General features: G+C 32.6%; 1 protein-coding gene and 3 long non-coding RNA genes across 8 annotated transcripts; all 4 read right to left on the bottom strand.

The window, feature by feature from the left end:
* Positions 1-498: 498 nt before the first annotated feature.
* Positions 499-27,655, bottom strand: LOC132181243 (uncharacterized). 5 transcript variants are annotated; one of them, XM_088516650.1, is made up of 8 exons: positions 27,553-27,655; positions 2,673-2,720; positions 2,425-2,547; positions 2,113-2,169; positions 1,852-1,908; positions 1,591-1,647; positions 1,089-1,133; positions 499-827 (listed from the first exon to the last, which is right to left on the bottom strand). In XM_088516650.1, the coding sequence occupies exons 1-8, from the start codon at positions 27,632-27,634 to the stop codon at positions 715-717; spliced, it is 582 nt and encodes a 193-aa protein (XP_088372776.1). In that variant the 5' UTR covers positions 27,635-27,655; the 3' UTR covers positions 499-714. The 5 variants fall into 5 exon arrangements, with proteins under 5 accessions (XP_088372776.1, XP_088372777.1, XP_088372778.1 ...); XM_088516651.1 differs by lacking the exon at positions 2,673-2,720; XM_088516652.1 differs by lacking the exons at positions 499-827; positions 1,089-1,133; positions 1,591-1,647; ... (2 more) ...; positions 2,425-2,547; positions 2,673-2,720 and adding exons at positions 26,005-26,339; positions 26,490-26,559; positions 26,812-26,943; positions 27,079-27,141.
* On the bottom strand, positions 12,874-13,732 carry LOC148586001 (uncharacterized). Its single transcript, XR_015912203.1, has 3 exons — positions 13,688-13,732; positions 13,368-13,436; positions 12,874-13,221 (listed from the first exon to the last, which is right to left on the bottom strand). It is a non-coding gene; the product is annotated as an uncharacterized LOC148586001 (long non-coding RNA).
* LOC148586002 (uncharacterized) lies at positions 19,420-20,278 on the bottom strand. Its single transcript, XR_015912205.1, has 3 exons — positions 20,234-20,278; positions 19,914-19,982; positions 19,420-19,767 (listed from the first exon to the last, which is right to left on the bottom strand). It is a non-coding gene; the product is annotated as an uncharacterized LOC148586002 (long non-coding RNA).
* LOC148586003 (uncharacterized) lies at positions 20,280-21,123 on the bottom strand. The gene is made up of 3 exons (XR_015912206.1): positions 21,029-21,123; positions 20,509-20,559; positions 20,280-20,369 (listed from the first exon to the last, which is right to left on the bottom strand). It is a non-coding gene; the product is annotated as an uncharacterized LOC148586003 (long non-coding RNA).
* Positions 27,656-27,810: the final 155 nt, after the last annotated feature.

Below are 27,810 nucleotides of genomic sequence, written 5' to 3' on the forward strand. Positions count from 1 at the left end.
ATTAAGACTCGGCAGTCTATGGACTCTCATATTTCTTCTTGTGCTTCCCTCTTGCTCTCTTATGTTAATTGTGCCACTTGTGCTTGTTATCCTACCAAGGGTTTGGGTAAGTTCTCCCTATATAAGAGAGGGAACTACCCTTCTAAGTTTTCTAACAATGGGTAAGTGAGGAAAAAGACATTTGCTTGAAATGGTCATATTTGATAGTCACTCCCATTTGGTATTACTTCCATAAAACATGCAATATTGCAGAAAAGTAGATTGTTATTATACTATGATACACGTACGTACTAGATCGAGCTCGCCCTCTATGATAAATTTCATCTGAGTTTTAAATTTCCATTACATTTTTTTTATTAAAAAAAATAAATAAATAAATAAAAAACTTTTTGGAAGCCATTTTTCTGTGCATGACCATTTTTTTTTTTTTTTTCAGTACTTTGAAATTCATTTTATAATTATCCTCAAATTGTTTCAACGATATCCAATCCAATGAAATAAGAAAAAAAAACTGACCTAAGTCAGCTCTTTTTTATTCACACACATCATACCATAAAAGCATAGTTTACATATAATTAATTAGCACACTGCAAGGCCAGCCGAAGGCTCGAAGCTTCAAACCAAACCTATTTATTCTAGCTCGACCCATATTCCAATATTGGATTTTATTAATTCTACTGCCATTACACAACAGCTAGCGTGGCTTAAATTTATTCAAGGCTCTTCAGGTGGGCAAGATCGCTTGTACTCATGACCATTACACTTGTTTCTCGGGGGTTGCCCTGGTTTATATCTTGGATCGTTTGGATTTGTAGGTTTGCCAGTACCTGCATGCATCGTCCATAAGATGGGATCAAGAGTTTTTATTGAAAATGGAATGAAAATTATATTATGATTTAAAATTAAATTTAAAAAAATTATTGTTTCTTAATATATTTCGATGTTCAACTCAATCCATCACCTATCAAAATTCAGTCTATGGAAAAATATTTTTTTTTTATTCTATATACATTATAAACTGTTTAAATTAATTACTTTGTGAGTTAGTACTGCATCAAAAGCTTTAAAGCTTTGTTTAATTTAATTACCTGGTTTTACTACTGGATTGTTAGGATTCCCGCCTTTGCCGGTACCTGCATCATTGATATATAACTAGATAATTAGCTCATGAAGTTGACAAGACTGTCAAGACATAAATTTCTTTCAAATTAGGTTTGGAAAGTTTTATTAATTCTATATATGTGTCTCTTAACGTGTGACAAACATGCAATTTTTTAATTAATATATAAGAAACACATAATTTTTTTAATATAATTATTAAAAGGATATATACATGATAGCTAGTTTTATAGATTGAATTGAATAAAATTCTTTCAACGTAATTTAAAAGAAATTTATATCCTAAAATCATTACTAACCGTTGTAAATTACTTTGTGAGTGACCGCATCAATCAAGAAAATCAAAAAACAAAATTTCTTAACAGAAATTAAAAATATCTTGGAATTTTAAATTAAAATAAAAGATAGTATTTATTCAGAGTTAAAAAGTACATAATTAATTAAAAGAACAGAAGCTTTGCTTTGTTTTACCTGGTTTTACTGGTGGATTCACTGGATTCTTCCCGGTTGGACTAGTACTACCTGTACCTGCATCCTCGATAACAAGATAATTATAATTAGCTCATGAATTAAGTTGACACGACATCGCATGATCAAGAAAATCAAAAAACAAAATTTCTTAGCATAAATTAAAAATATATTGGAATTTTAAATTAAAATAAAAGATAGTATTTATTCAGTGTTAAAAAATATATAATTAATTAAAAGAACAGAAGCTTTGCTTTGTTTTACCCGGTTTTACTGGTGGATTCACTGGATTCTTCCCGGTTGGACTAGTACTACCTGTACCTGCATCCTCGATAACAAGATAATTATAATTAGCTCATGAATTAAGTTGACACGACATCGCATGATCAAGAAAATCAAAAAACAAAATTTCTTAGCATAAATTAAAAATATATTGGAATTTTAAATTAAAATACAAGATAGTATTTATTCAGTGTTAAAAAATATATAATTACTTAAAAGAACAGAAGCTTTGCTTCATTTTACCTGGTTTTACTGGTGGATTCACTGGATTCTTCCCAGTTGGACTAGTACTACCTCTACCTGCATCCTCGATAACAAGATAATTATAATTAGCTCATGAATTAAGTTGACACGACATCGCACACGTAATCAATGAACCAAAAACGACAGTAACGAAATATGTTGTCATCTTCATGATCATATACGACAGAAAACTGCGTTCAATATTTCTTGAGAAACTTGGGTTATGAACTTAATTATGATCACTTAAAAAATAACAGAGATTAATTGCTCTAGCAAACATGCATCATGGGATTTTATAGATGATTCCCAGACCTGGGCAACGAGAGAAGGCGGAATTAGGATGACACTTGGTCTTGGGTACTGGTTGCGCTACGCAACTTCTGTAAGCTGGGCTGTTAGGATCACACTTTATTGGAGCTTTCGGATCACCAGTACCTAATAAGGATTTATAATTCAGATTATAAATTTAATGCAGTGTATTTCAAAAGATTAAGATAAGTATATACCAAATACGTACATTAATTATTCTATATTTTTCTAACCATAGGTGTGTGTTTTACCTGGCTCTGTTGCTGCTGGATTGTTGTGATTCCCGGTTTGGTCAGTACCTGCATACTCGATAACTATAGATAATTAGCTCTTGTTTGCATGGAGGAAACCAAGAGATTTTTTGTTGAGGAGGCCATAGCGTGAATAAAAAAATATGAAGATTTAAGATTAAATTAATATATAAATAATAAATTTAGTATTTATTTAGTGTTAATAAAATATAAAGAAAATAATTATTTTTAAATATATTTCAATTTTCAACTCAATCTATGTATGTGTTTTTTTTATTCTATTTACATTATAAACGGTTTAATTAAATTATTTTGTGAGTCATGAGTACGTACCAAATATATAACCAGCCAATTCATTACTGTAATTTTTTTTTTTTAATCTTTGTGATAAACTTTCACATGCAACAAGAAATTAATATAACAGAAGAGAAAAGAAAAGAAAATTAAATTAGAAATTAGTGGTCTCACCACTCTGAACCAATTCTCGAGCGATAACAGAAGAGAAGGGAATGGAAGCAAAGAGAATACAAATAATAATAGCAGTCTTCATCTTGGGTGTCTGTCTAGAATATTGTGTGAACCATTTCCCTCTTATACTCCTATTTATAGTAGATTAAGGTACTATGAATTTGTGCTTGGCCGTGACACGTGTACGTGTGTGTTTGTTTGTTGGGGATTGGATTTTGGAACAGCTAGGACAAGTTTGAGTGGTATGAAAAGCAAAAGCTACCAAGGAGGCCGATTTGCAATTAATGTGCCATCTGCCATGCATGTTGACCGTGCTTTAACCATTTTCATTTATTTTAACTGAATATTTGGATTTGATTATATATATATATTCCTATATTTTTGGTGCTTTTAGAAATGAATATATATTTACGTACGTACTGATACAATGAAAAGAATTAACTATAATCAAACCATCACTACAACGTCACGTTTAGGACTCGAACCGGCCGTGTGAATTATGGAAGCTTTCCTCATGCCTGTTGCGTAATATTGCATTATTGGAAGCTTTATATCCGAGAATGTGATCACCAATGACAGGGAAGATATGCAAAAGTGATATTTATGACTTTATTAAAGTATTTACTTTGGAATCTGGATCTATCATTGTAACTGTACGTTAAGATCATAAGCTGCAAACTTCACGTGTTTTCTTATTGAGAATAAATAGTAACAAATTGGAAGATAAACAATGCATAATTATTAAAAGCACCAGTAATTATTTTTCAAAACGACGCTGTTTTTGTCTTAATATGAACATTTCTTCCATATAATTTAGATCATCGATCAACTCTTTATTGCAATACATCATTCATTTCTTCTTTCTTCTTCTGAAATGTTGTATCATCCTCATCTCGATCGAGGATGCTTCATCACCTGTAGTTTCCCTTTTATTTCTTCAATCTTTATTTCCAACTTCTGTTTAGAATCCAGGGATATGCCAATTGAAGTGAATTGTTCCTCACATCATGCTAGAAACTATTTTCTTACTACTAATGTTCAAACCTTTATAGCTGTCTTCTAATGTTGGTACTCGTCGACCCATCAAGTGATAAACTCTTGATCTGACCACCTTTTCAGGCCAAAGAAAGATCATTGAGTCAAGGACAATTTCTTATATAGAATAGCTTTGAATTGTTTAGAATTAATATTAATTACACATGCATGACATAGAGACGACATATATGGAAACAAATTAAATTAGAAATTTGTGTGGTCTCACCGCTCTGATCAGCCAATTCTCGAGCGATAATTGAAGAGGGTAAGAAAAGAATGGAAGCCAAGAGAATGCTAATGATAAGAATGGTCGATTCAAGTACAATGAATTTGTGCTTGGACGTGACACGTGTATGTATGTGTGTGTTTGTTTGGTAATTTCTTTGCTAATATACTCATCATGAGAACAGGCAAAGTTTGAATGGCATGAAAAGCAACAGCTACGACCATATAAGAGGTGTTTTCAAAGTTTAAGAGGTGGGGATGTTCAAAAAAAATCCAGCATTAACAATATATAATGCAATTCTAAATGTAATTTGGTCTTCTTGTGTAATACGAATAGACTTATCATAACCCTTGTAATATCTCCAATATATATGACGAGTGGCAATATTTCTTCCCGATGTTTTTCAACATATATTGGGGTCAGTTAGATTTGAATGAGCGCATATGATTCTCATAGTTTAGACTATTTTTGTGCGGCTACTAGTAAAAATGTGCTACTATGATCACATCCAAATAAAATAGACACAATTGATCTTTCCCGTCTACCATTTTTAATAAAAAAACATATGATGAAAAATTATATTAAATACATTGGTTTCTTTTGTTTTTGCGGGTATTGCTCTAAATCCATAATTACCTAATTTATGTCACGATTTGTGATACTTTTTTTTTTGTCTAATAATATTCCTCAAATTAGAGGCATCAATTTGTATTTCAACTTATTAAGTCGGTTTTAAGTCCTTATGACGTGATGACACCGCTGAGGACTTTCTAAGCATCCACTTGTGACTTAACATGTTCCGTCTACTTTGGGTTTGGAATCTTATGTCAATTCCATCTACTCGATCTATTGACCGACTAAAAATAAAGAGAGGGCGGATGAGTAAAAGTAGCACAATGAACAATATTTCCTTATAATATAAAATGGAAGCAAATTAAATTAGAAATCCGTGGTCTCACTGCTCTGAGCCAATTCTCGAGCGGTAACAGAAGAGGAAATTAAGAATGGAAGCCAAGAGAATGCAAATGAAAAGAATGGTCTTCATCTTGGGTGTATCTCTAGATCTGGATTGTGTCAACCATTTCCCTCCTATTAGTATTTATAGTTGATTAAAGTACTATGAATTTGTGCTTGGGATCGTGACACGTGTGTGTGTGTGTGTGTGTTTATTGGGGATGCATGGGATTTTGGAACAGGCCAAGTTTGAGTGGTATGAAAAGCAAAAGCTACAATAAGGGAAAAGCAAAAAGGCCGACATGCAATGTTGCATCTGCCATGAAATATATTAATTAAGATTGAATATTTAATTAATATATAAACAAAAATTAATATCAATTCATTGTTAACCAAGAAAAAAAACCAAAATAATTTTTTCTTAATATATTTCAACAGACAGACACTTATCCAAATGGAACCCGATGTTATTTTAGATTTCGAAAAAATTGAATCTCACTAAATTTTTTCAACAATTTCTGTTTTGATGTATAACATCAAATAATTGGCTTTTGTATGCTGCCTTGCATTTGATTACTAATCTTTCAAAGTTTAAGAGGTTAGGATATATATTCAAAAACATCCAATAACAAAAACAAAATGCAAATCTAAATGTAATTTGGTCATCTAATGTAATATGTATAGACTTAATTATCAAAATCCATGTAATATCGATCTCCAATATGGCTGTGTGATGACGAATGGCAAGATTTTCTCTCATACGTTTTTCAACAACCATTGGGGAGCTAGCTGGTAAATATAGTTAAATTAGTAAAAAGAAAATAAAAAGGAAAGCTCGATCGGTGTCCATCAACATAATTAAGCAGTAAAGTATTTTACCAATCTTGATTTTGTTGGGATTATATATATATACCTACTGATACAATGAAAAGAAGTAATTATCAAATTAACCATGTGCATTCATGTAGATCTTTATTACTAAAAATTGACTCCAAGTCTCAAAGTTGGCCACCATCGAATCATGCAGATCTAGCTAGCTATGTACGTAATATATATAAATGAATAAAAGTCGTTGATCATGCTGTTGGGCGGCTACATGAATCAAAACAAACAAATTAGTTGTTAGAATAGAGCTATACGTAATAAAGCAAACAAAAGTTATATATATAGTACAAAACAAATAAGTGAGAAAGTTATGTCTAAGCTTAATTAATCAGTGAATAATCATGTAATATATATAAATGAATAAAATTAAAGTTGATGTTGTGGGGCAACAAGAAATAAAGCAGAGACAGTGATAGTGTAAAAACCCCTTGAGAGTGTGAAAGGACGCGAATCCTTTTGGAATTCATGGCCTTGAAGCCCATCCACAGAAATCTTAATGATAAGAAGGAATGTTGAAGGATCATTCATGGCAAGGGAACTAGGGAAGGGACCCATCTCACAGGCTTTCCATCGTCAAGCATTGCCTGTTGCGTAATACTGCATTATGGAAACTTTATACCCAAGCATGTGATGACCAGACAGGCCAGGAAGATAGGCAAAAGTGATATTGAAGACTTTGTTGAAGCATATACGTAGATAAGCAAACCTCACGTGTTTTCTTATTGAGAAGAAAACAATTATTGTAACGGTAGAATGAAAAACGTTAAGTCACATTGTACTATCACTCTAAAATGAATCACTTATAACGTTTAATTTCACATACCCAGGCAGCCCACACCCGGGTGTCATGAGCTGCAAAACCAGCGGGGTAACAGTTTATGCCCGGGTGACTGTCCCTAGTCTGAAGCTGTCTCGGTTGAGAGAAAATTGGTACCAAAGACATTCAGGGACCCTTTTCATGAAGATTGTACACCTCCTGCAGCAGTCACTTCTCCCTCACCTTTTCATGCTTCATGTTTCACGGCGGCTTGCCTCCTGCTGATATGCTCATCACATCAGCACAACCTCGTGCTCTCAATCCTTTCTTCCATGTTTTGTGCAACAACAGCTGTAGCATGATGTCTTCCCAATTATTTTACTTTTGTATTTAATATATTAGCCTACATGTAGCTTTCCTTTTGTACTTTGTCGTTTCTAGTTTCTTTGTAATTTACCTTGTACTAAGCTTTGGCTATATATATCAATCAACTACTCTGTTGTTGGTAAGTTAACCAAACAGAGCGTCTTCTTAACTTTTCATTAGTATCTATGAATGTCTTTCTATAAATCGTTCATTTTATGTAGACAACTCACATTTTCAATATATATGAGATCGGAGTATTACACAAAAAGTTAGTATGTCAAAATATAAAGTGCATGAAACTGCTTTTACAGCACACCAATTATTATTGTTATCAGCGCTGCTGCTCTTACTAATAATGTGCCGATTAAGAGTTCCGATAATTAAATATCTTTGCACTTTATTATAAGCGCTGAAAAATTTGTCAAAATGCCGAAATGCATGCGATATGATGCTTTGGGTGTTTCACAGAGCTTTGGTAATTTATTACCGGCATAATTATTAAAAGCGCCAGTAATTATTTTTCAAAATAACACAGTTTTGTCATAATAAGAACATTTATTCCATATAATTTAGACCATCAACTCTTTGTTGCAATCCATCATTCATTTCTTCTATCTTCCTTCTGAAATGTTGTATCATCATCATCATCGATCTCCAGGATGCTTCATCAACCGTAGGCTCTGTAGTTTCCCTTTTATTTCTTCAATCTTCATTTCCAACTTCTGTTTAGCATCCATATATATGCCAATTGAAGTGAATTGTTCCTCACAAGTCACACCATGCTAGAATTTTATTTTTTATCACCTTCCATGGGGTTTTCCCTATATATATATATGACGCTAGAGTTGTAGTTGAAGGTGAGCCTGAAAATGTTGAAATATTTTCAAATATATATATATATATATATATATATATATATATATATATATATATATATATATATTATTTTGTGTCTTGGGAATGTTTTAAATGGAAGGTTTTAAAGAGCATTGAATGAAAGTTATCCCACATTGGAAAGAGTGAAGATTTTGTTGGCATTTATAAGTTCCAACAAATTTAAGCTGTTAAATGATCTATGCTAGGGTACACCCTAATACATGTTACTGTACGGTGCGAAGCACCGGACGCACACACATGCGCGCGCATGGCGTGAGCTATAGGGCGCTAGTAGCGCCTTGATGGCGCATCGGAGCTCGGAGCTATCAGATCATGACCATTCATTTTTGGACGGTCAAGATCGTTCGATCTAGAGGTTTGATCTAAACCGTAGGATGCTTCTTAAGTAGATCCAATGGTTAGATCTACTGGATTGTTGATCTAACGATTGAGATTAAATAATTATTTAATCTAACGGTCAGATTTAAGTGCCAATTGGATTAACAGTTTACAGCAGTTTAATTTTCGAAATTAAAAACAGCAGTTTTATTTCGAAATTCAAAACAACAGTTTTATCTTCGAAATTCAAAATAGCAGTTTTATTTTGAAATTCGAAATTATCTGATAATAGATAATTATCTATGACAATTCAATTCTCTTTAATACCCTTGTTTTGAATTTTAAAAATAAGCATTATCCTTTTATTTTTTGTCTTTGATTAGAATAGAAAGTCTAAGGGTATTTTCGGGTTTTAATTTCGTTTGTGCATAATGCAGTTAAAAACACAGAGGTTTCTGGGCTCCATTGTATCCTGGAGAAAAATTTGCTGTAAATCCTGTTGCATACCAATTCTGGTGGGGGCAAATATTTTCTTAAGGAAAGTGACGTTGTAACACACCTTAGGAGCATTTTCGTTTTCTATATTTTTCCCCTATTTGTATAACAGAAAATGGGCATGGATGTTAAAGTTGTAAATGAATATCAACAACATGATGATAATTGATGCGTCCATTATCGTAATTTTGGTAATTTGGTAATATATATACCCATCGTCAAAACAATGTTTGAGTGGAATGAAAAGCAAAAGCTACCTACCTTAAAAAACAAAAAAAAAAAAACCAAAACAAAACAAAAAAACAAAAGAAGTAACCTTTAATTGGCAGAGAAAAAGAAAATGTTTACCTACCAAATAATTGAATTTTTCAGTCAAATGTTGTCACTTAAATCTTTTCACTAGTAAAGATCCCAACCCAAATCTGAAATTCGTTCACACACAAAAAAAAATACTTTTCTTTTTTTTTTTTCGTTCTCTTAGAAATGAATGAATGTATATTTGGCTACCGATCATACAATGGAAAGAAATATTATTCCTCAAATTAGTTGACTCCCAAGTCTCAAAGCTACGTACGTAATATATAAATATATGGATAAATTAAAGTTGATGCTGTGGGTGTGGAGCTACTACAACACATTAAATAAAGCAAACAAAATAATAATCAGGATTAAAGAAGGTTCATGGGAATTAATCCACATCCACCAATCACACTGAAGATATGCAAATATCACGTGTCTCATTTTCTAGTCCCACTTTACTTGCCACGACTGTCCTTTGCGTAGATATAATATCACATAGTTCTTCTCACCAACCAAACACGTGAAGTCCTTGCATATCTTCACATGAGATTTTTTTTTTTTTTTTTTTTTTTCATCTTTGATCCATCTCCTAACAAAAGATGAACAAATCTACCATCCATCGAATATGTAAGATCACATGTAGGTCCCATAAATTCAATGATAGATTTGTAAAAAATAAAAGATAAACAAAAAATGAATAAGAGATGGATATAACATTTCTACACTATATGCTTTATACAAGACTTTTTTCAAGTACAAAGTTAACTTCCACTTTGTTTAATTTAGCGTCAATTTTTTTATGAAAATTTTGTTGGAGCGGTTGTTAATTTTGGTCAAATCAAAAATATTTTCCATTAACTAAGGAAAACAAGGTTAATGGGGCTTATAATATCTTATGCTTTTTATTTTTGTAAAACATTTTTCACCTCCCCAAGCAAACCGGCGTGGCCGCCTAGGTGATCTAGCCGGTCCCGAATTCAATACCTTCCTTCTTTTGGTTTGTGTTGATTTTGGGTGAGTGGGGTGGTGGTAGTCGTAGTGATTTATGGTGGCGTTTTTATAGCATTTCCAGGTTCTAAGGACCCAATCCTTGAAAATGTTTTCCATAACATTTTCACCATTTTGAGCCAATTCTCGAGCTATAATTGAAGCAGCCAAGAAAATGCAATGAGAATGCCCATTTACGCCATATTAAATTAGTAAAAAGAAAATAAAAAGGAAAGCTCGATTGGTGTCCATCAACATAATTAATCAGTATAGTCTTTTACCAATCTTGATTTTGTTGGGATTATAAGCTAGCTCTTTAAGAAATGAACATATAGATTTACCTAGCTACTGATACAATGAAAAGAATTAATTATCAAATTAACCATGTGCATTAATGTAGATCTTTATTAATTACTAAAAATTGACTCCAAGTCTCAAAGTTGGCCACCATCGAATCATGCATGATCTAGCTATGTAATTTATAAATGAATGAAAGTTGATGCTGTCGGGCTCCATTGAATAAAACAAACAAATTAGTTGTCAGAATAGAGCTACGTAATAAAGCAAAAATCCTTGAAAGTGTGAAATGACACCAGTGCTTTTGGAATCCATGGCCTGAAACAGAAAGCTTAATGATAAGAACTAAGAAGGAAGGTTGAAGGATCATTCATGGCAAGTGGCAAGGGACCCATTTCACAGGCTTTCCATCGTCATGCCTCTTGCGTAATACTGCATTAATATGGAAGCTTTATATCCGAGCATATATATATGTGATCACCGACAGTCAAGATATGCAAAAAGTGATATTTTTATCACTTTATTAAAGCATATACTGATATACTTAGGATAATGATGTAGAAAAAAAAAACATTACTTACATTTGCACTATCACCTTAAAATAATTAATTATTATGGGATTAAAGTGTTACACACAAGGTTGATATTTCAAAAGATAAAGTGCACGAAACTGCTTTACAGCACGTACACTAATTATTATCGCATACAACAAAAAGATTAGAGCCTATCGAACTGTTAAGTAAGATCGAGTAATTACTACTAAAAAGTTGGTTAAGTGCTAATATACTTCCTTGCGAGATCGAGTAATTTCTACTAAAAAGGGTGTTAAGTGCCAATATACTTCCTTTTTTTTTTCTTCTAAATTTTTTAATTTTTTTTAACTGGTGTTTGTATAGAATGCCTGCATTTTGCACTGTTAAAACTAAAATATTGGATATGTGTAATATTTATTGGCGCTTTTGTCTTAAGTGCTGATAAATTAACAACACAATATTAGTAAAATTAAGCTCGATAAATTTGTCGATGCTTTGTCAAAAAGCCAAAATGTGAGGTTAAAACAAAGTATTATTGTGGGAGTTTGCTAGAGCTTTAATAATTTAGCAGCGTAATTATTAAAAGTGCCGCTAATTATTTTTCAAAACAATGTCGTTTTGTTGTAATAAGAAAATTTCTTCCATATAATTTAGATAACCAACTCTTTGTTGCAATACATCATCCATTTCTTTTATCTCCTTCTGAAATGGTGTATCATCATCTTCTCCAGGATACTTCATCACTTGTAGTTTCCGGCCCTTTTATTTCTTCAATTTTTATTTCCAACTTCTGTTAATTTAGCATCCAGGGATATGCCAATTGAAGTGAATTGTTCCTCACAACATCATGCTAGAATTTAATTTTTTTATCATGTCGCATGGGGTTTTCCCTATATATGATACTAGAGTATAGTTGAAGGTGTGCCTGAAAATGGGTGTGGATGTTAAAGTTGTAAATGAATGTCAACAACATGATGCCTGAGCCTAATTGATCATGTCGTCTTTTCACTCGCATTAGGAACTCGCAAGGACGTTAACAATAAAACGACATTCATTCCTATTGGGGAGACAAAAGTCGACCTTTCAACTTCACAGTTGCTCGAACAAACTTCTGCATTACCATCGTATATAGCTCATTGTTCTGCACAACCGAAAGCTGCAATTTTCCTTCACCCTTTACACTCACAACGTCAACGAAATAGAGTCGTTTTTGGGTTAATTCCCTACAATTACGAAATCAAGCATGGAACCCAACCCCTAATTAAGGAGAAGTTATCGGAGTTATGAAAGAAACTTTGAGCTCATATTGGTCGTGAGTTGAGAATGAGAATTGAATTTATAAGATCTAAACTCTCATTGTTCCTTAGTAGCTCAATGGTAGGGTAGTCATAAGCCGTAAGTGAGAATTGAATTTATAAGATCTAAACTCTCATTGTTCCTTAGTAGCTCAATGGTAGGGTAGTCATAAGCCGTAAGTTGTTGAATCTTTCCTAAATTGTATTAGATATTAATTAAATGATCAAATTCATCAATCTTTATCAGATTAAGCTTTTGAAATAATTGATGATTTAACATGATAGTATAATAGATATTGTCTTAAATTCAAACGAAATCTTTGTAATTAACTTTTCATTTTAATTAAATATTTCAAATAATGCAAATGGAAGTCCACAAGAATCAAGATAAGAAAACAAACCGAGCAAAGTGAGCTCTTTTTATTCATACACATCATATGCATATATAGCAAACTACATAGTTAACATGTTGTTAATACAGGCCATTATTATAGATCAACCGTACGTCCCTGTCGGCTGACGTGGCAATTAACAACTAACAAGCATCCCACTACTATTTAATCCATACTTTGATTACACATCATTCATGGGCAATGATGGTAGACGTTTCTAGGATCACACTTGGGCTTGGGCTTCGAGTTGGATACGCAACCAGCGTAATTTGAACTCTTGGGATCACACGCCGGGTTAGTTGGATTATTGTTGCGATTCCCGTTACCTCCAGTACCTGCATGGCCTCGATGGAACCAAGATTTCTTAGCATAAATTAAAAATATATTAGAACTTTAAATTAAAATAAAAAGATAGTATTTATTAATTCAGTGTTAAAAAATATATATAATTAATTAAAAGAACAGAGAAGCTTTGCTTAATTTGTTTTACCTGGTTTTACTGCAGGTGGATTCACTGATGGATTGTTGTGATTCTTCCCGGTTGGACTAGTACCTGTACCTGCATCGTCCATATATAACAAGATAATTATAATTAGCTGTCACGTAACCATTGAACTAAAAACGACAGTAACCAGATATATTATTGTCATCTTGATCATGATTATACGACAGAAAACTGCGTTCGATATTTCTTAGATTTCTTGAGAAACTTGGGTTATGATCACTTAAAAATAAAATAGAAGACATTAATTGAGCCAGCAAGCAAACATATATGCATCATGGGGTTTTATATATAGATGATTCCCAGACCTTCGCAACGATTGTAGGGGCCCTGAGGATTACACTTGACCTTCGATCGGTTGTTGCGCTACACAACTTTTGTAAGTTGGTCTGCTTGGATCACACTTGATTATTGGACCTTTGGGGTCATTCGGTTCACCAGTACCTAAGAAGGATTTATAATTCGGATTATAAATTTAATGCAGTGTATTTCAAAAGATTAAGATAATTAGTATATACCAAACTATACGTACATTAACTATCGTATATTTTTCTAATTAAGCATATATAGGTGTGTGTTTTACCTGGCTGTGTTACTGCCGGATTGTTGTGATTCCCGGTTTGGTGATCAGTACCTGCATAATCGATAACTATAGAGAATTAGCTCTTGTTTGCATGGAGGAAAGGGAAACCAAGAAATTTTTTATTGAGGGGGCCAAAGCTTGAATAAAAAAATATGAAGATATAAGATTAAATTAATATATAAATAATAAATTTAGTATTTATTTTGTGTTAATAAAATTTAAACAAAATAAATAAATAAAATAATTATTTCTAAATATATTTCAATTTTCAACTCAATCTATGTATGTGTTTTTTTTTTATTATTCTATTTACATTATAAACTGTTTAATATAAATTACTTTGTGAATCTTGAGTAGTACCATATATATATATATATATATATAACCAGCCAATGTTTTTGAGACGAACCGCCAGCCTACTCATTACTGAAATCTTTTTTATATCTTTGTCATAAATTTTCACATACAACAAGAAATTAGTATAACAGGAGAAAATAAAATTAGAAATTAGTGGTCTCACCGCTCTGAGCCAATTCTCGAGCGATAACAGAAGAGAAGAGAATGGAAGCCAAGAGAACGTAAATAGTAAGAATGGTCTTCATGTTGGATTATTGGGTGTCTCTCTGGATTATTTGTGTGAACCATTTCCCTCCTATGCTCCTATTTATAGTCGATTTGGCCGTGACACGTGTACGTGTGTGTTTGTTTGTTGGGGAATATTGGATTTTGGAACAGGCCATGTTAGAGTGGTCTGAAAAGCAAAAGCTACCATATATAAGGGGAAAGCTAGCAAGTAGCAAGGAGGCCGACATGCAATGTGCCATCTGTCATGCATGTTGACCGTACGTACGTGCTTTCACCATTTTCATTTCTTTTAACTGAATATATATTTGCATTTGATTATTAATATTTCACAGAAATCTTAATGATAAGAAGGAAGGTTGAAGGATCGTTCATGGCAATTGGCAATTGGCAAGGGACCCATCTCACAGGCTTTCGATCGTCATGCCTGTTGCGTAATACTGCATTATGGAAACTTTATATCCCATTGAGCATGTGATGACCAGACAGGGAAGGTAGGCAAAAGTGATATTGATGACTTTGTTAAAGGATATATGTAGGATCTATCACGTTGAAAGATAAGCTGCAAACTTCACGCGTTTTCTTATTGAGAAGAAAACAATGCAACGGTAGAGGGAAAAACGTTCTTTCTACTATATATTACTCTAAAATGATTATAACTTTTCTAGAATTATTTATAATTTTTATAACTTTTAGTTTCAACTTATAATGTGCCCATTAAGAGTTTTGATAAATATCTTTGCACTTTATTATAAGTGCGGATAAATTTGTCAATGCTTTTGTCAAAACGCCGAAATGCATGTGATCAGAGAACTTTGGTAATTTACCAGCATAAAGTGTCAGTAATTACTTTTCAAAATATCGTCGTTTTGTCATAATAAGAACATTTCTTTCATATAATTTAGACCATCAACTCTCTGAAATGTTGTATCATCATCATCATCATCTCCATGATGTTTCATCACATGTAGGCTGTAGTTTCCCTTTTACTTCTTCAATCTTCATTTCCAACTTCTGTTTAGCATCCATATACATGCCAATTGAAGTGAATTGTTCCTCACAAGTCACACCATGCTAGAATTTTATTTTTGATCACCTTCCATGGAGTTTTCCCTATATATATATATGACACTAGAGTCGTAGTTGAAGGTGAGCCTGAAAATGGGCATGGATGTTAAAGTTGTAAATGAAGATCAACAACATGATGATAATTGATGCGTCCACAATTCACTATCGTAATTTTGGTAATTTGGTATATATATACCCATCATCAAAACAATGTTTGAGTGGAATGAAAAGCAAAAGCTACCTACCTTAAAAAACAAAAACAAAAACAAAAAGAGTAACCTTTAATTGGCAGAGAAAAAGAAAATGTTTACCTACCAAATAATTGAATTTTTCAGTCAAATGTTGTCACTTAAATCTTTTCACTAGTAAAGATCCCAACCCAAATCTGAAATTCGTTCACACACAAAAAAAAAATACTTTTTTTTTTTTTTTTTCGTTCTCTTAGAAATGAATGAATATATATATATTTGGCTACCGAGGAAAGAAATATATATTATTCCTCAAATTAGTTGATTCCCAAGTCTCAAAGCTACGTACGTAATATATAAATGGATAAATTAAAGTTGATGCTGTGGGTGTGGAGCTACTACAACACATTAAATAAAGCAAACAAAATAATAATCAGAATTAAGGAAGGTTCATGGGAATTAATCCACATCCACCAATCACACTGAAGATATATATGCAAATATCACGTGTCTCCTTTTCTAGTCCCACTTTACTTGCCACAATTGTCCTTTGCGTAGATATAATATCACATATTTCTTCTCACCAACCAAACACGTGAAGTACTTTGCATATCTTCACATGAGATCTCTCTTTTTTCTTTTTTCTTTTTTCTTTTTTTTTTTTTCTCTATCTTTTATCTATCTCCCTACATAAGATGAACAAATCTACCGTTGAATATATGATATCCCATAAATTCAATGATAAATTTGCTAAAAATAAAAGATAAACAAGAAATAAATAAGAGATAGATGTATAACACTTCTACACGTATGACTATATGTTTTATACAAGACTTTTTTCAAGTACAAAGTCATCGAACTTCCACATTGTTTTAGCGTCAATTTTTTTTATGAAAAAACATATTTCCTACAATCCTACTTTGAAGTGTTTGACGCAGTTGTAAATTTTGGTTAAATCAAAAATATTTTCTGTTAACTAAGAAAAAAAAGTTAATGGGGGCATATAATGTCTTATGCTTTTTATTTTTGTAAAACATTTTCCACCTCCCCTAGCAAACCGGCGTGGCCACCTAGGAGATCTAGCCGGTCGCCGAATTCAAGACCTTCCTTCTTTTGGTTTTTGTTGATTTCGGGTGAGTGGGGTGGTGGTATTAGTGATTTATGGTGCTATTTTTATAGCATTTCCAGGTTCTAAGTACCAAATCCTTGAAAATGTTTTCCATACCATTTTCACCATTTTGAGCCAATTCTCGAGCTATAATTGAAGCAGCCAAGAAAATGCAATGAGATTAATGCCCATTTACGCCATATTAAATTAGTAAAAAGAAAATAAAAGGGAAAGCTCGATTGGTGTCCATCAACATAATTAATCAGTAAAATCTTTTACCAATCTTGATTTTGTTGGGATTATAAGCTAGCTCTTTAAGAAATGAACATATAGATTTACCTAGCTACTGATACAATGAAAAGAATTAATTATCAAATTAACCATGTGCATTAATGTAGATCTTTATTAATTACTAAAAATTGACTCCAAGTCTCAAAGTTGGCCACCATCGAATCATGCATGATCTAGCTATGTAATTTATAAATGAATGAAAGTTGATGCTGTCGGGCTCCATTGAATAAAACAAACAAATTAGTTGTCAGAATAGAGCTACGTAATAAAGCAAAAATCCTTGAAAGTGTGAAATGACACCAGTGCTTTTGGAATCCATGGCCTGAAACAGAAAGCTTAATGATAAGAACTAAGAAGGAAGGTTGAAGGATCATTCATGGCAAGTGGCAAGGGACCCATTTCACAGGCTTTCCATCGTCATGCCTCTTGCGTAATACTGCATTAATATGGAAGCTTTATATCCGAGCATATATATATGTGATCACCGACAGTCAAGATATGCAAAAAGTGATATTTTTATCACTTTATTAAAGCATATACTGATATACTTAGGATAATGATGTAGAAAAAAAAAACATTACTTACATTTGCACTATCACCTTAAAATAATTAATTATTATGGGATTAAAGTGTTACACACAAGGTTGATATTTCAAAAGATAAAGTGCACGAAACTGCTTTACAGCACGTACACTAATTATTATCGCATACAACAAAAAGATTAGAGCCTATCGAACTGTTAAGTAAGATCGAGTAATTACTACTAAAAAGTTGGTTAAGTGCTAATATACTTCCTTGCGAGATCGAGTAATTTCTACTAAAAAGGGTGTTAAGTGCCAATATACTTCCTTTTTTTTTTCTTCTAAATTTTTTAATTTTTTTTAACTGGTGTTTGTATAGAATGCCTGCATTTTGCACTGTTAAAACTAAAATATTGGATATGTGTAATATTTATTGGCGCTTTTGTCTTAAGTGCTGATAAATTAACAACACAATATTAGTAAAATTAAGCTCGATAAATTTGTCGATGCTTTGTCAAAAAGCCAAAATGTGAGGTTAAAACAAAGTATTATTGTGGGAGTTTGCTAGAGCTTTAATAATTTAGCAGCGTAATTATTAAAAGTGCCGCTAATTATTTTTCAAAACAATGTCGTTTTGTTGTAATAAGAAAATTTCTTCCATATAATTTAGATAACCAACTCTTTGTTGCAATACATCATCCATTTCTTTTATCTCCTTCTGAAATGGTGTATCATCATCTTCTCCAGGATACTTCATCACTTGTAGTTTCCGGCCCTTTTATTTCTTCAATTTTTATTTCCAACTTCTGTTAATTTAGCATCCAGGGATATGCCAATTGAAGTGAATTGTTCCTCACAACATCATGCTAGAATTTAATTTTTTTATCATGTCGCATGGGGTTTTCCCTATATATGATACTAGAGTATAGTTGAAGGTGTGCCTGAAAATGGGTGTGGATGTTAAAGTTGTAAATGAATGTCAACAACATGATGCCTGAGCCTAATTGATCATGTCGTCTTTTCACTCGCATTAGGAACTCGCAAGGACGTTAACAATAAAACGACATTCATTCCTATTGGGGAGACAAAAGTCGACCTTTCAACTTCACAGTTGCTCGAACAAACTTCTGCATTACCATCGTATATAGCTCATTGTTCTGCACAACCGAAAGCTGCAATTTTCCTTCACCCTTTACACTCACAACGTCAACGAAATAGAGTCGTTTTTGGGTTAATTCCCTACAATTACGAAATCAAGCATGGAACCCAACCCCTAATTAAGGAGAAGTTATCGGAGTTATGAAAGAAACTTTGAGCTCATATTGGTCGTGAGTTGAGAATGAGAATTGAATTTATAAGATCTAAACTCTCATTGTTCCTTAGTAGCTCAATGGTAGGGTAGTCATAAGCCGTAAGTGAGAATTGAATTTATAAGATCTAAACTCTCATTGTTCCTTAGTAGCTCAATGGTAGGGTAGTCATAAGCCGTAAGTTGTTGAATCTTTCCTAAATTGTATTAGATATTAATTAAATGATCAAATTCATCAATCTTTATCAGATTAAGCTTTTGAAATAATTGATGATTTAACATGATAGTATAATAGATATTGTCTTAAATTCAAACGAAATCTTTGTAATTAACTTTTCATTTTAATTAAATATTTCAAATAATGCAAATGGAAGTCCACAAGAATCAAGATAAGAAAACAAACCGAGCAAAGTGAGCTCTTTTTATTCATACACATCATATGCATATATAGCAAACTACATAGTTAACATGTTGTTAATACAGGCCATTATTATAGATCAACCGTACGTCCCTGTCGGCTGACGTGGCAATTAACAACTAACAAGCATCCCACTACTATTTAATCCATACTTTGATTACACATCATTCATGGGCAATGATGGTAGACGTTTCTAGGATCACACTTGGGCTTGGGCTTCGAGTTGGATACGCAACCAGCGTAATTTGAACTCTTGGGATCACACGCCGGGTTAGTTGGATTATTGTTGCGATTCCCGTTACCTCCAGTACCTGCATGGCCTCGATGGAACCAAGATTTCTTAGCATAAATTAAAAATATATTAGAACTTTAAATTAAAATAAAAAGATAGTATTTATTAATTCAGTGTTAAAAAATATATATAATTAATTAAAAGAACAGAGAAGCTTTGCTTAATTTGTTTTACCTGGTTTTACTGCAGGTGGATTCACTGATGGATTGTTGTGATTCTTCCCGGTTGGACTAGTACCTGTACCTGCATCGTCCATATATAACAAGATAATTATAATTAGCTGTCACGTAACCATTGAACTAAAAACGACAGTAACCAGATATATTATTGTCATCTTGATCATGATTATACGACAGAAAACTGCGTTCGATATTTCTTAGATTTCTTGAGAAACTTGGGTTATGATCACTTAAAAATAAAATAGAAGACATTAATTGAGCCAGCAAGCAAACATATATGCATCATGGGGTTTTATATATAGATGATTCCCAGACCTTCGCAACGATTGTAGGGGCCCTGAGGATTACACTTGACCTTCGATCGGTTGTTGCGCTACACAACTTTTGTAAGTTGGTCTGCTTGGATCACACTTGATTATTGGACCTTTGGGGTCATTCGGTTCACCAGTACCTAAGAAGGATTTATAATTCGGATTATAAATTTAATGCAGTGTATTTCAAAAGATTAAGATAATTAGTATATACCAAACTATACGTACATTAACTATCGTATATTTTTCTAATTAAGCATATATAGGTGTGTGTTTTACCTGGCTGTGTTACTGCCGGATTGTTGTGATTCCCGGTTTGGTGATCAGTACCTGCATAATCGATAACTATAGAGAATTAGCTCTTGTTTGCATGGAGGAAAGGGAAACCAAGAAATTTTTTATTGAGGGGGCCAAAGCTTGAATAAAAAAATATGAAGATATAAGATTAAATTAATATATAAATAATAAATTTAGTATTTATTTTGTGTTAATAAAATTTAAACAAAATAAATAAATAAAATAATTATTTCTAAATATATTTCAATTTTCAACTCAATCTATGTATGTGTTTTTTTTTTATTATTCTATTTACATTATAAACTGTTTAATATAAATTACTTTGTGAATCTTGAGTAGTACCATATATATATATATATATATATAACCAGCCAATGTTTTTGAGACGAACCGCCAGCCTACTCATTACTGAAATCTTTTTTATATCTTTGTCATAAATTTTCACATACAACAAGAAATTAGTATAACAGGAGAAAATAAAATTAGAAATTAGTGGTCTCACCGCTCTGAGCCAATTCTCGAGCGATAACAGAAGAGAAGAGAATGGAAGCCAAGAGAACGTAAATAGTAAGAATGGTCTTCATGTTGGATTATTGGGTGTCTCTCTGGATTATTTGTGTGAACCATTTCCCTCCTATGCTCCTATTTATAGTCGATTTGGCCGTGACACGTGTACGTGTGTGTTTGTTTGTTGGGGAATATTGGATTTTGGAACAGGCCATGTTAGAGTGGTCTGAAAAGCAAAAGCTACCATATATAAGGGGAAAGCTAGCAAGTAGCAAGGAGGCCGACATGCAATGTGCCATCTGTCATGCATGTTGACCGTACGTACGTGCTTTCACCATTTTCATTTCTTTTAACTGAATATATATTTGCATTTGATTATTAATATTTCACAGAAATCTTAATGATAAGAAGGAAGGTTGAAGGATCGTTCATGGCAATTGGCAATTGGCAAGGGACCCATCTCACAGGCTTTCGATCGTCATGCCTGTTGCGTAATACTGCATTATGGAAACTTTATATCCCATTGAGCATGTGATGACCAGACAGGGAAGGTAGGCAAAAGTGATATTGATGACTTTGTTAAAGGATATATGTAGGATCTATCACGTTGAAAGATAAGCTGCAAACTTCACGCGTTTTCTTATTGAGAAGAAAACAATGCAACGGTAGAGGGAAAAACGTTCTTTCTACTATATATTACTCTAAAATGATTATAACTTTTCTAGAATTATTTATAATTTTTATAACTTTTAGTTTCAACTTATAATGTGCCCATTAAGAGTTTTGATAAATATCTTTGCACTTTATTATAAGTGCGGATAAATTTGTCAATGCTTTTGTCAAAACGCCGAAATGCATGTGATCAGAGAACTTTGGTAATTTACCAGCATAAAGTGTCAGTAATTACTTTTCAAAATATCGTCGTTTTGTCATAATAAGAACATTTCTTTCATATAATTTAGACCATCAACTCTCTGAAATGTTGTATCATCATCATCATCATCTCCATGATGTTTCATCACATGTAGGCTGTAGTTTCCCTTTTACTTCTTCAATCTTCATTTCCAACTTCTGTTTAGCATCCATATACATGCCAATTGAAGTGAATTGTTCCTCACAAGTCACACCATGCTAGAATTTTATTTTTGATCACCTTCCATGGAGTTTTCCCTATATATATATATGACACTAGAGTCGTAGTTGAAGGTGAGCCTGAAAATGGGCATGGATGTTAAAGTTGTAAATGAAGATCAACAACATGATGATAATTGATGCGTCCACAATTCACTATCGTAATTTTGGTAATTTGGTATATATATACCCATCATCAAAACAATGTTTGAGTGGAATGAAAAGCAAAAGCTACCTACCTTAAAAAACAAAAACAAAAACAAAAAGAGTAACCTTTAATTGGCAGAGAAAAAGAAAATGTTTACCTACCAAATAATTGAATTTTTCAGTCAAATGTTGTCACTTAAATCTTTTCACTAGTAAAGATCCCAACCCAAATCTGAAATTCGTTCACACACAAAAAAAAAATACTTTTTTTTTTTTTTTTTCGTTCTCTTAGAAATGAATGAATATATATATATTTGGCTACCGAGGAAAGAAATATATATTATTCCTCAAATTAGTTGATTCCCAAGTCTCAAAGCTACGTACGTAATATATAAATGGATAAATTAAAGTTGATGCTGTGGGTGTGGAGCTACTACAACACATTAAATAAAGCAAACAAAATAATAATCAGAATTAAGGAAGGTTCATGGGAATTAATCCACATCCACCAATCACACTGAAGATATATATGCAAATATCACGTGTCTCCTTTTCTAGTCCCACTTTACTTGCCACAATTGTCCTTTGCGTAGATATAATATCACATATTTCTTCTCACCAACCAAACACGTGAAGTACTTTGCATATCTTCACATGAGATCTCTCTTTTTTCTTTTTTCTTTTTTCTTTTTTCTTTTTTTTTTTTCTCTATCTTTTATCTATCTCCCTACATAAGATGAACAAATCTACCGTTGAATATATGATATCCCATAAATTCAATGATAAATTTGCTAAAAATAAAAGATAAACAAGAAATAAATAAGAGATAGATGTATAACACTTCTACACGTATGACTATATGTTTTATACAAGACTTTTTTCAAGTACAAAGTCATCGAACTTCCACATTGTTTTAGCGTCAATTTTTTTTATGAAAAAACATATTTCCTACAATCCTACTTTGAAGTGTTTGACGCAGTTGTAAATTTTGGTTAAATCAAAAATATTTTCTGTTAACTAAGAAAAAAAAGTTAATGGGGGCATATAATGTCTTATGCTTTTTATTTTTGTAAAACATTTTCCACCTCCCCTAGCAAACCGGCGTGGCCACCTAGGAGATCTAGCCGGTCGCCGAATTCAAGACCTTCCTTCTTTTGGTTTTTGTTGATTTCGGGTGAGTGGGGTGGTGGTATTAGTGATTTATGGTGCTATTTTTATAGCATTTCCAGGTTCTAAGTACCAAATCCTTGAAAATGTTTTCCATACCATTTTCACCATTTTGAGCCAATTCTCGAGCTATAATTGAAGCAGCCAAGAAAATGCAATGAGATTAATGCCCATTTACGCCATATTAAATTAGTAAAAAGAAAATAAAAGGGAAAGCTCGATTGGTGTCCATCAACATAATTAATCAGTAAAATCTTTTACCAATCTTGATTTTGTTGGGATTATAAGCTAGCTCTTTAAGAAATGAACATATAGATTTACCTAGCTACTGATACAATGAAAAGAATTAATTATCAAATTAACCATGTGCATTAATGTAGATCTTTATTAATTACTAAAAATTGACTCCAAGTCTCAAAGTTGGCCACCATCGAATCATGCATGATCTAGCTATGTAATTTATAAATGAATGAAAGTTGATGCTGTCGGGCTCCATTCAATAAAACAAACAAATTAGTTGTCAGAATAGAGCTACGTAATAAAGCAAAAATCCTTGAAAGTGTGAAATGACACCAGTGCTTTTGGAATCCATGGCCTGAAACAGAAAGCTTAATGATAAGAACTAAGAAGGAAGGTTGAAGGATCATTCATGGCAAGTGGCAAGGGACCCATTTCACAGGCTTTCCATCGTCATGCCTCTTGCGTAATACTGCATTAATATGGAAGCTTTATATCCGAGCATATATATATATATATGTGATCACCGACAGTCAAGATATGCAAAAAAAGTGATATTTTTATGACTTTATTAAAGCATATACTTAGGATAATGATGTAGAAAAAAAACATTACTCACACCTGTACTATCACATTAAAATAATTAATTATTATGGGATCAAAGTGTTACACACAAGGTTGATATTTCAAAAGATAAAATGCACGAAACTGCTTTACAGCACGTACACTAATTATTGTCGTCCACATACAACAAAAAGATTAGAGCCTATCGAACTATTAAGCGAGATCGAGTAATTACTACTAAAAAGGGGGTTAAGTGCCAATTAATATACTTCCTTAGCTTGCAAGATCGAGTAATTTCTACTAAAAAGGGTGTTAAGTGCCAATATACTTCTTCTTTTTTTTCTTTTAAATTTTTTTGTTTTTGTTTTTTAACTGGTGTTTGTATAGAATGTCTGCATTTTGCGCTGTTAAAATTAAAATATCGGATATGTTTAATATTTATTGGCGCTTTTGTCTTAAGTGCTAATAAATTATCAGCACAATATTAGTAAAATTAAGCTCGATAAATTTATCGATGCTTTGTCAAAGAGCCAAAATGTGAGGTTAAAACAAAGTATTATTGTGGCAAATGTGAGGTTAAAACAAAGTATTATTGTCGGAGTTTGCTAGAGCTTTAATAATTTAGCAGCGTAATTATTAAAAGTGCCGCTAATTATTTTTCAAAACAATGTCATTTTGTTGTAATAAGAACATTGCTTCCATATAATTTAGATAACCAACTCTTTGTTACAATACATCATCCATTTCTTTTATCTCCTTCTGAAATGTTGTATCATCATCTTCTCCAAGATGCTTCATCACTTGTAGTTTCCGGCCCTTTTATTTCTTCAATTTTTATTTCCAACTTCTGTTAATTTAGCATCCAGGGATATGCCAATTGAAGTGAATTGTTCCTCACAACATCATGCTAGAATTTAATTTTTTTTTATCATGTCGCATTGTGTTTTCCCTATATATGATACTAGAGTATAGTTGAAGGTGAGCCTGAAAATGGGTGTGGATGTTAAAGTTGTAAATGAATGTCAACAACATGATGCCTGAGCCTAATCGATCATGTCATCTTTTCACTCGCATTAGGAACTCGCAAGGACGTTAACAATAAAACGACATTCATACCTATTGGGGAGACAAAAGTCGACCTTTCAACTTCACAGTTGCTCGAACAAACTTTTGCATTACCATCGTATATAGCTCACTGTTCTGCACAACCCAAAGCTGCAATTTTCCTTCACCCTTTACACTCACAAGGTCAACGAAATAGAGTCATTTTTGGGTTAATTTCCTACGATTACGAAATCAAGCATGGAACCGAACCCCTAATTAAGGAGAAGTTATCGGAGTTATGAAAGAAACTTTGAGCTCATATTGGATGTGAGTTGAGAATGAGAATTGAACTTATAAGATCTAAACTCTCATTGTTCCTTAGTAGCTCAATGGTAGGGTAGTCATAAGCCGTAAGTTGTTGAATCTTTCGTAAATTGTATTAGATATTAATTAAATGATCAAATTCATCAATTCTTATCAGATTAAGCTTTTAAGACAATTAATGATTTAACATGATAGCATAATAGATATTGTCTTAATTAAATTCAAACGATATCTTTGTAATTAACTTTTTCATTTTAATTAAATATTTCAAATAATGCAAATGAAAGTCCACAAGAATCAAGATAAGAAAACGAACCGAGCAAAGTGGGCTCTTTTTATTCACACACATCATTTGCATATATAGCAAACTACATGGTTAACATGTTGTTAATACAGACCATTATTATAGATCAACCGTACGTCCCTGTCGGCTGACGTGGCAATTAACAACTAACAAGCATCCCACTACTATTTAATCCATACTTTGATTACACAACATTATGAGTTAATTAATATATATATATATATATATAGTCATCATTCATGGGCAATGATGGTAGGCGCTTCTAGGATCACACTTGGGCTTGGGCTTCGAGATGGATACGCAACTAGCGTAATTTGAACTCTTGGGATCACACGCCGGGTTAGTTGGATTATTGTTGCGATTCCCGGTACCTCCAGTACCTGCATGGCCACGATGGAACGAAGATTTCTTAGCATAAATTAAAAATATATTAGAATTTTAAATTAAAATAAAAGGATAGTATTTATTAATTCAGTGTTAAAAAATATATATAATTAATTAAAAGAACAGATCGAGAAGCTTTGCTTAATTTGTTTTACCTGGTTTTACTGCAGGTGGATTCACTGATGGATTGTTGTGATTCTTCCCGGTTGGACTAGTACCTGTACCTGCATCGTCCATATATAACAAGATAATTATAATTAGCTGTCACGTAACCATTGAACTAAAAACGACAGTAACCAGATATATTATTGTCATCTTGATCATGATTATACGACAGAAAACTGCGTTCAATATTTCTTAGATTTCTTGAGAAACTTGGGTTATGATCACTTAAAAATAAAAATAAAAGACATTAATTGAGCCAGCAAGCAAACATATATGCATCATGGGATTTTATATATAGATGATTCGCAGACCTTCGCAACGATTGTAGAGGCCCTTAGGATTACACTTGACCTTCGGTTGTTGCGCTACGCAACTTTTGTAAGTTGGGCTGCTTGGATCACACTTGATTATTGGACTTTTGGGGTCATTCGGTTCACCAGTACCTAAGAAGGATTTATAACTCGGATTATAAATTTAATGCAGTGTATTTCAAAAGATTAAGATAATTAGTATATACCAAATTATACGTACATTAATTATCGTATATTTTTCTAATTAAGCATAGGTGTGTGTTTTACCTGGCTGTGTTACTGCCGGATTGTTGTGATTCCCAGTTTGGTCAGTACCTGCATAATCGATAACTATAGATAATTAGCTCTTGTTTGCATGGAGGAAAGGGAAACCAAGAAATTTTTTATAGAGGGGGCCAAAGCTTGAATAAAAAAATATGAAGATATAAGATTAAATTAATATATAAATAATAAATTTAGTATTTATGTAGTGTTAATAAAATATAAAGAAAATAATTAATTTTAAATATATTTGAATTTTCAACTCAATCTATGTATGTGTTTTTTTATCCTATTTACATTATAAACGGTTTAATTAAATTATTTTGTGAGTCATGAGTACGTACCAAATATATAACCAGCCAATTCATTAATTACTGTAATTTTTTTCATATCTTTGTGATAAATTTTCACATGCAACAAGAAATTAATATAACAGAAGAGAAAAGAAAAGAAAATTAAATTAGAAATTAGTGGTCTCACCACTCTGAGCCAATTCTCGAGCGATAACAGAAGAGAAGAGAATGGAAGCAAAGAGAATGCAAATAGTAAGAACAGTCTTCATCTTGGGTGTCTGTCTAGAATATTGTGTGAACCATTTCCCTCTTATACTCCTATTTATAGGAGATTAAGGTACTATGAATTTGTGCGTGCTTGGCCGTGACACGTGTACGTGTGTGTTTGTTTGTTGGGGATTGGATTTTGGAACAGCTAGGACAAGTTTGAGTGGTATGAAAAGCA

The sequence above is a fragment of the Corylus avellana genome, chromosome 5, assembly GCF_965113065.1.
Source record: "Corylus avellana chromosome 5, dhCorAvel1.hap1.2, whole genome shotgun sequence".
NCBI classification, from domain to species: Eukaryota; Viridiplantae; Streptophyta; class Magnoliopsida; order Fagales; family Betulaceae; genus Corylus; species Corylus avellana.

Coding starts and splice junctions, on each gene's coding strand:
- LOC132181243 (XM_088516650.1), bottom strand. CDS start 27,634: ATGAAGACTGTTCTTACTATTTGCATTCTCTTTGCTTCCATTCTCTTC. Junction 2,721..27,552: donor TCGAGAATTGGCTCAGAGTG/GTGAGACCACTA, acceptor TCGAGTATGCAG/GTACTGACCAAACCGGGAAT. Junction 1,648..1,851: donor GAATCCACCAGTAAAACCGG/GTAAAACAAAGC, acceptor TCGAGGATGCAG/GTACAGGTAGTACTAGTCCA.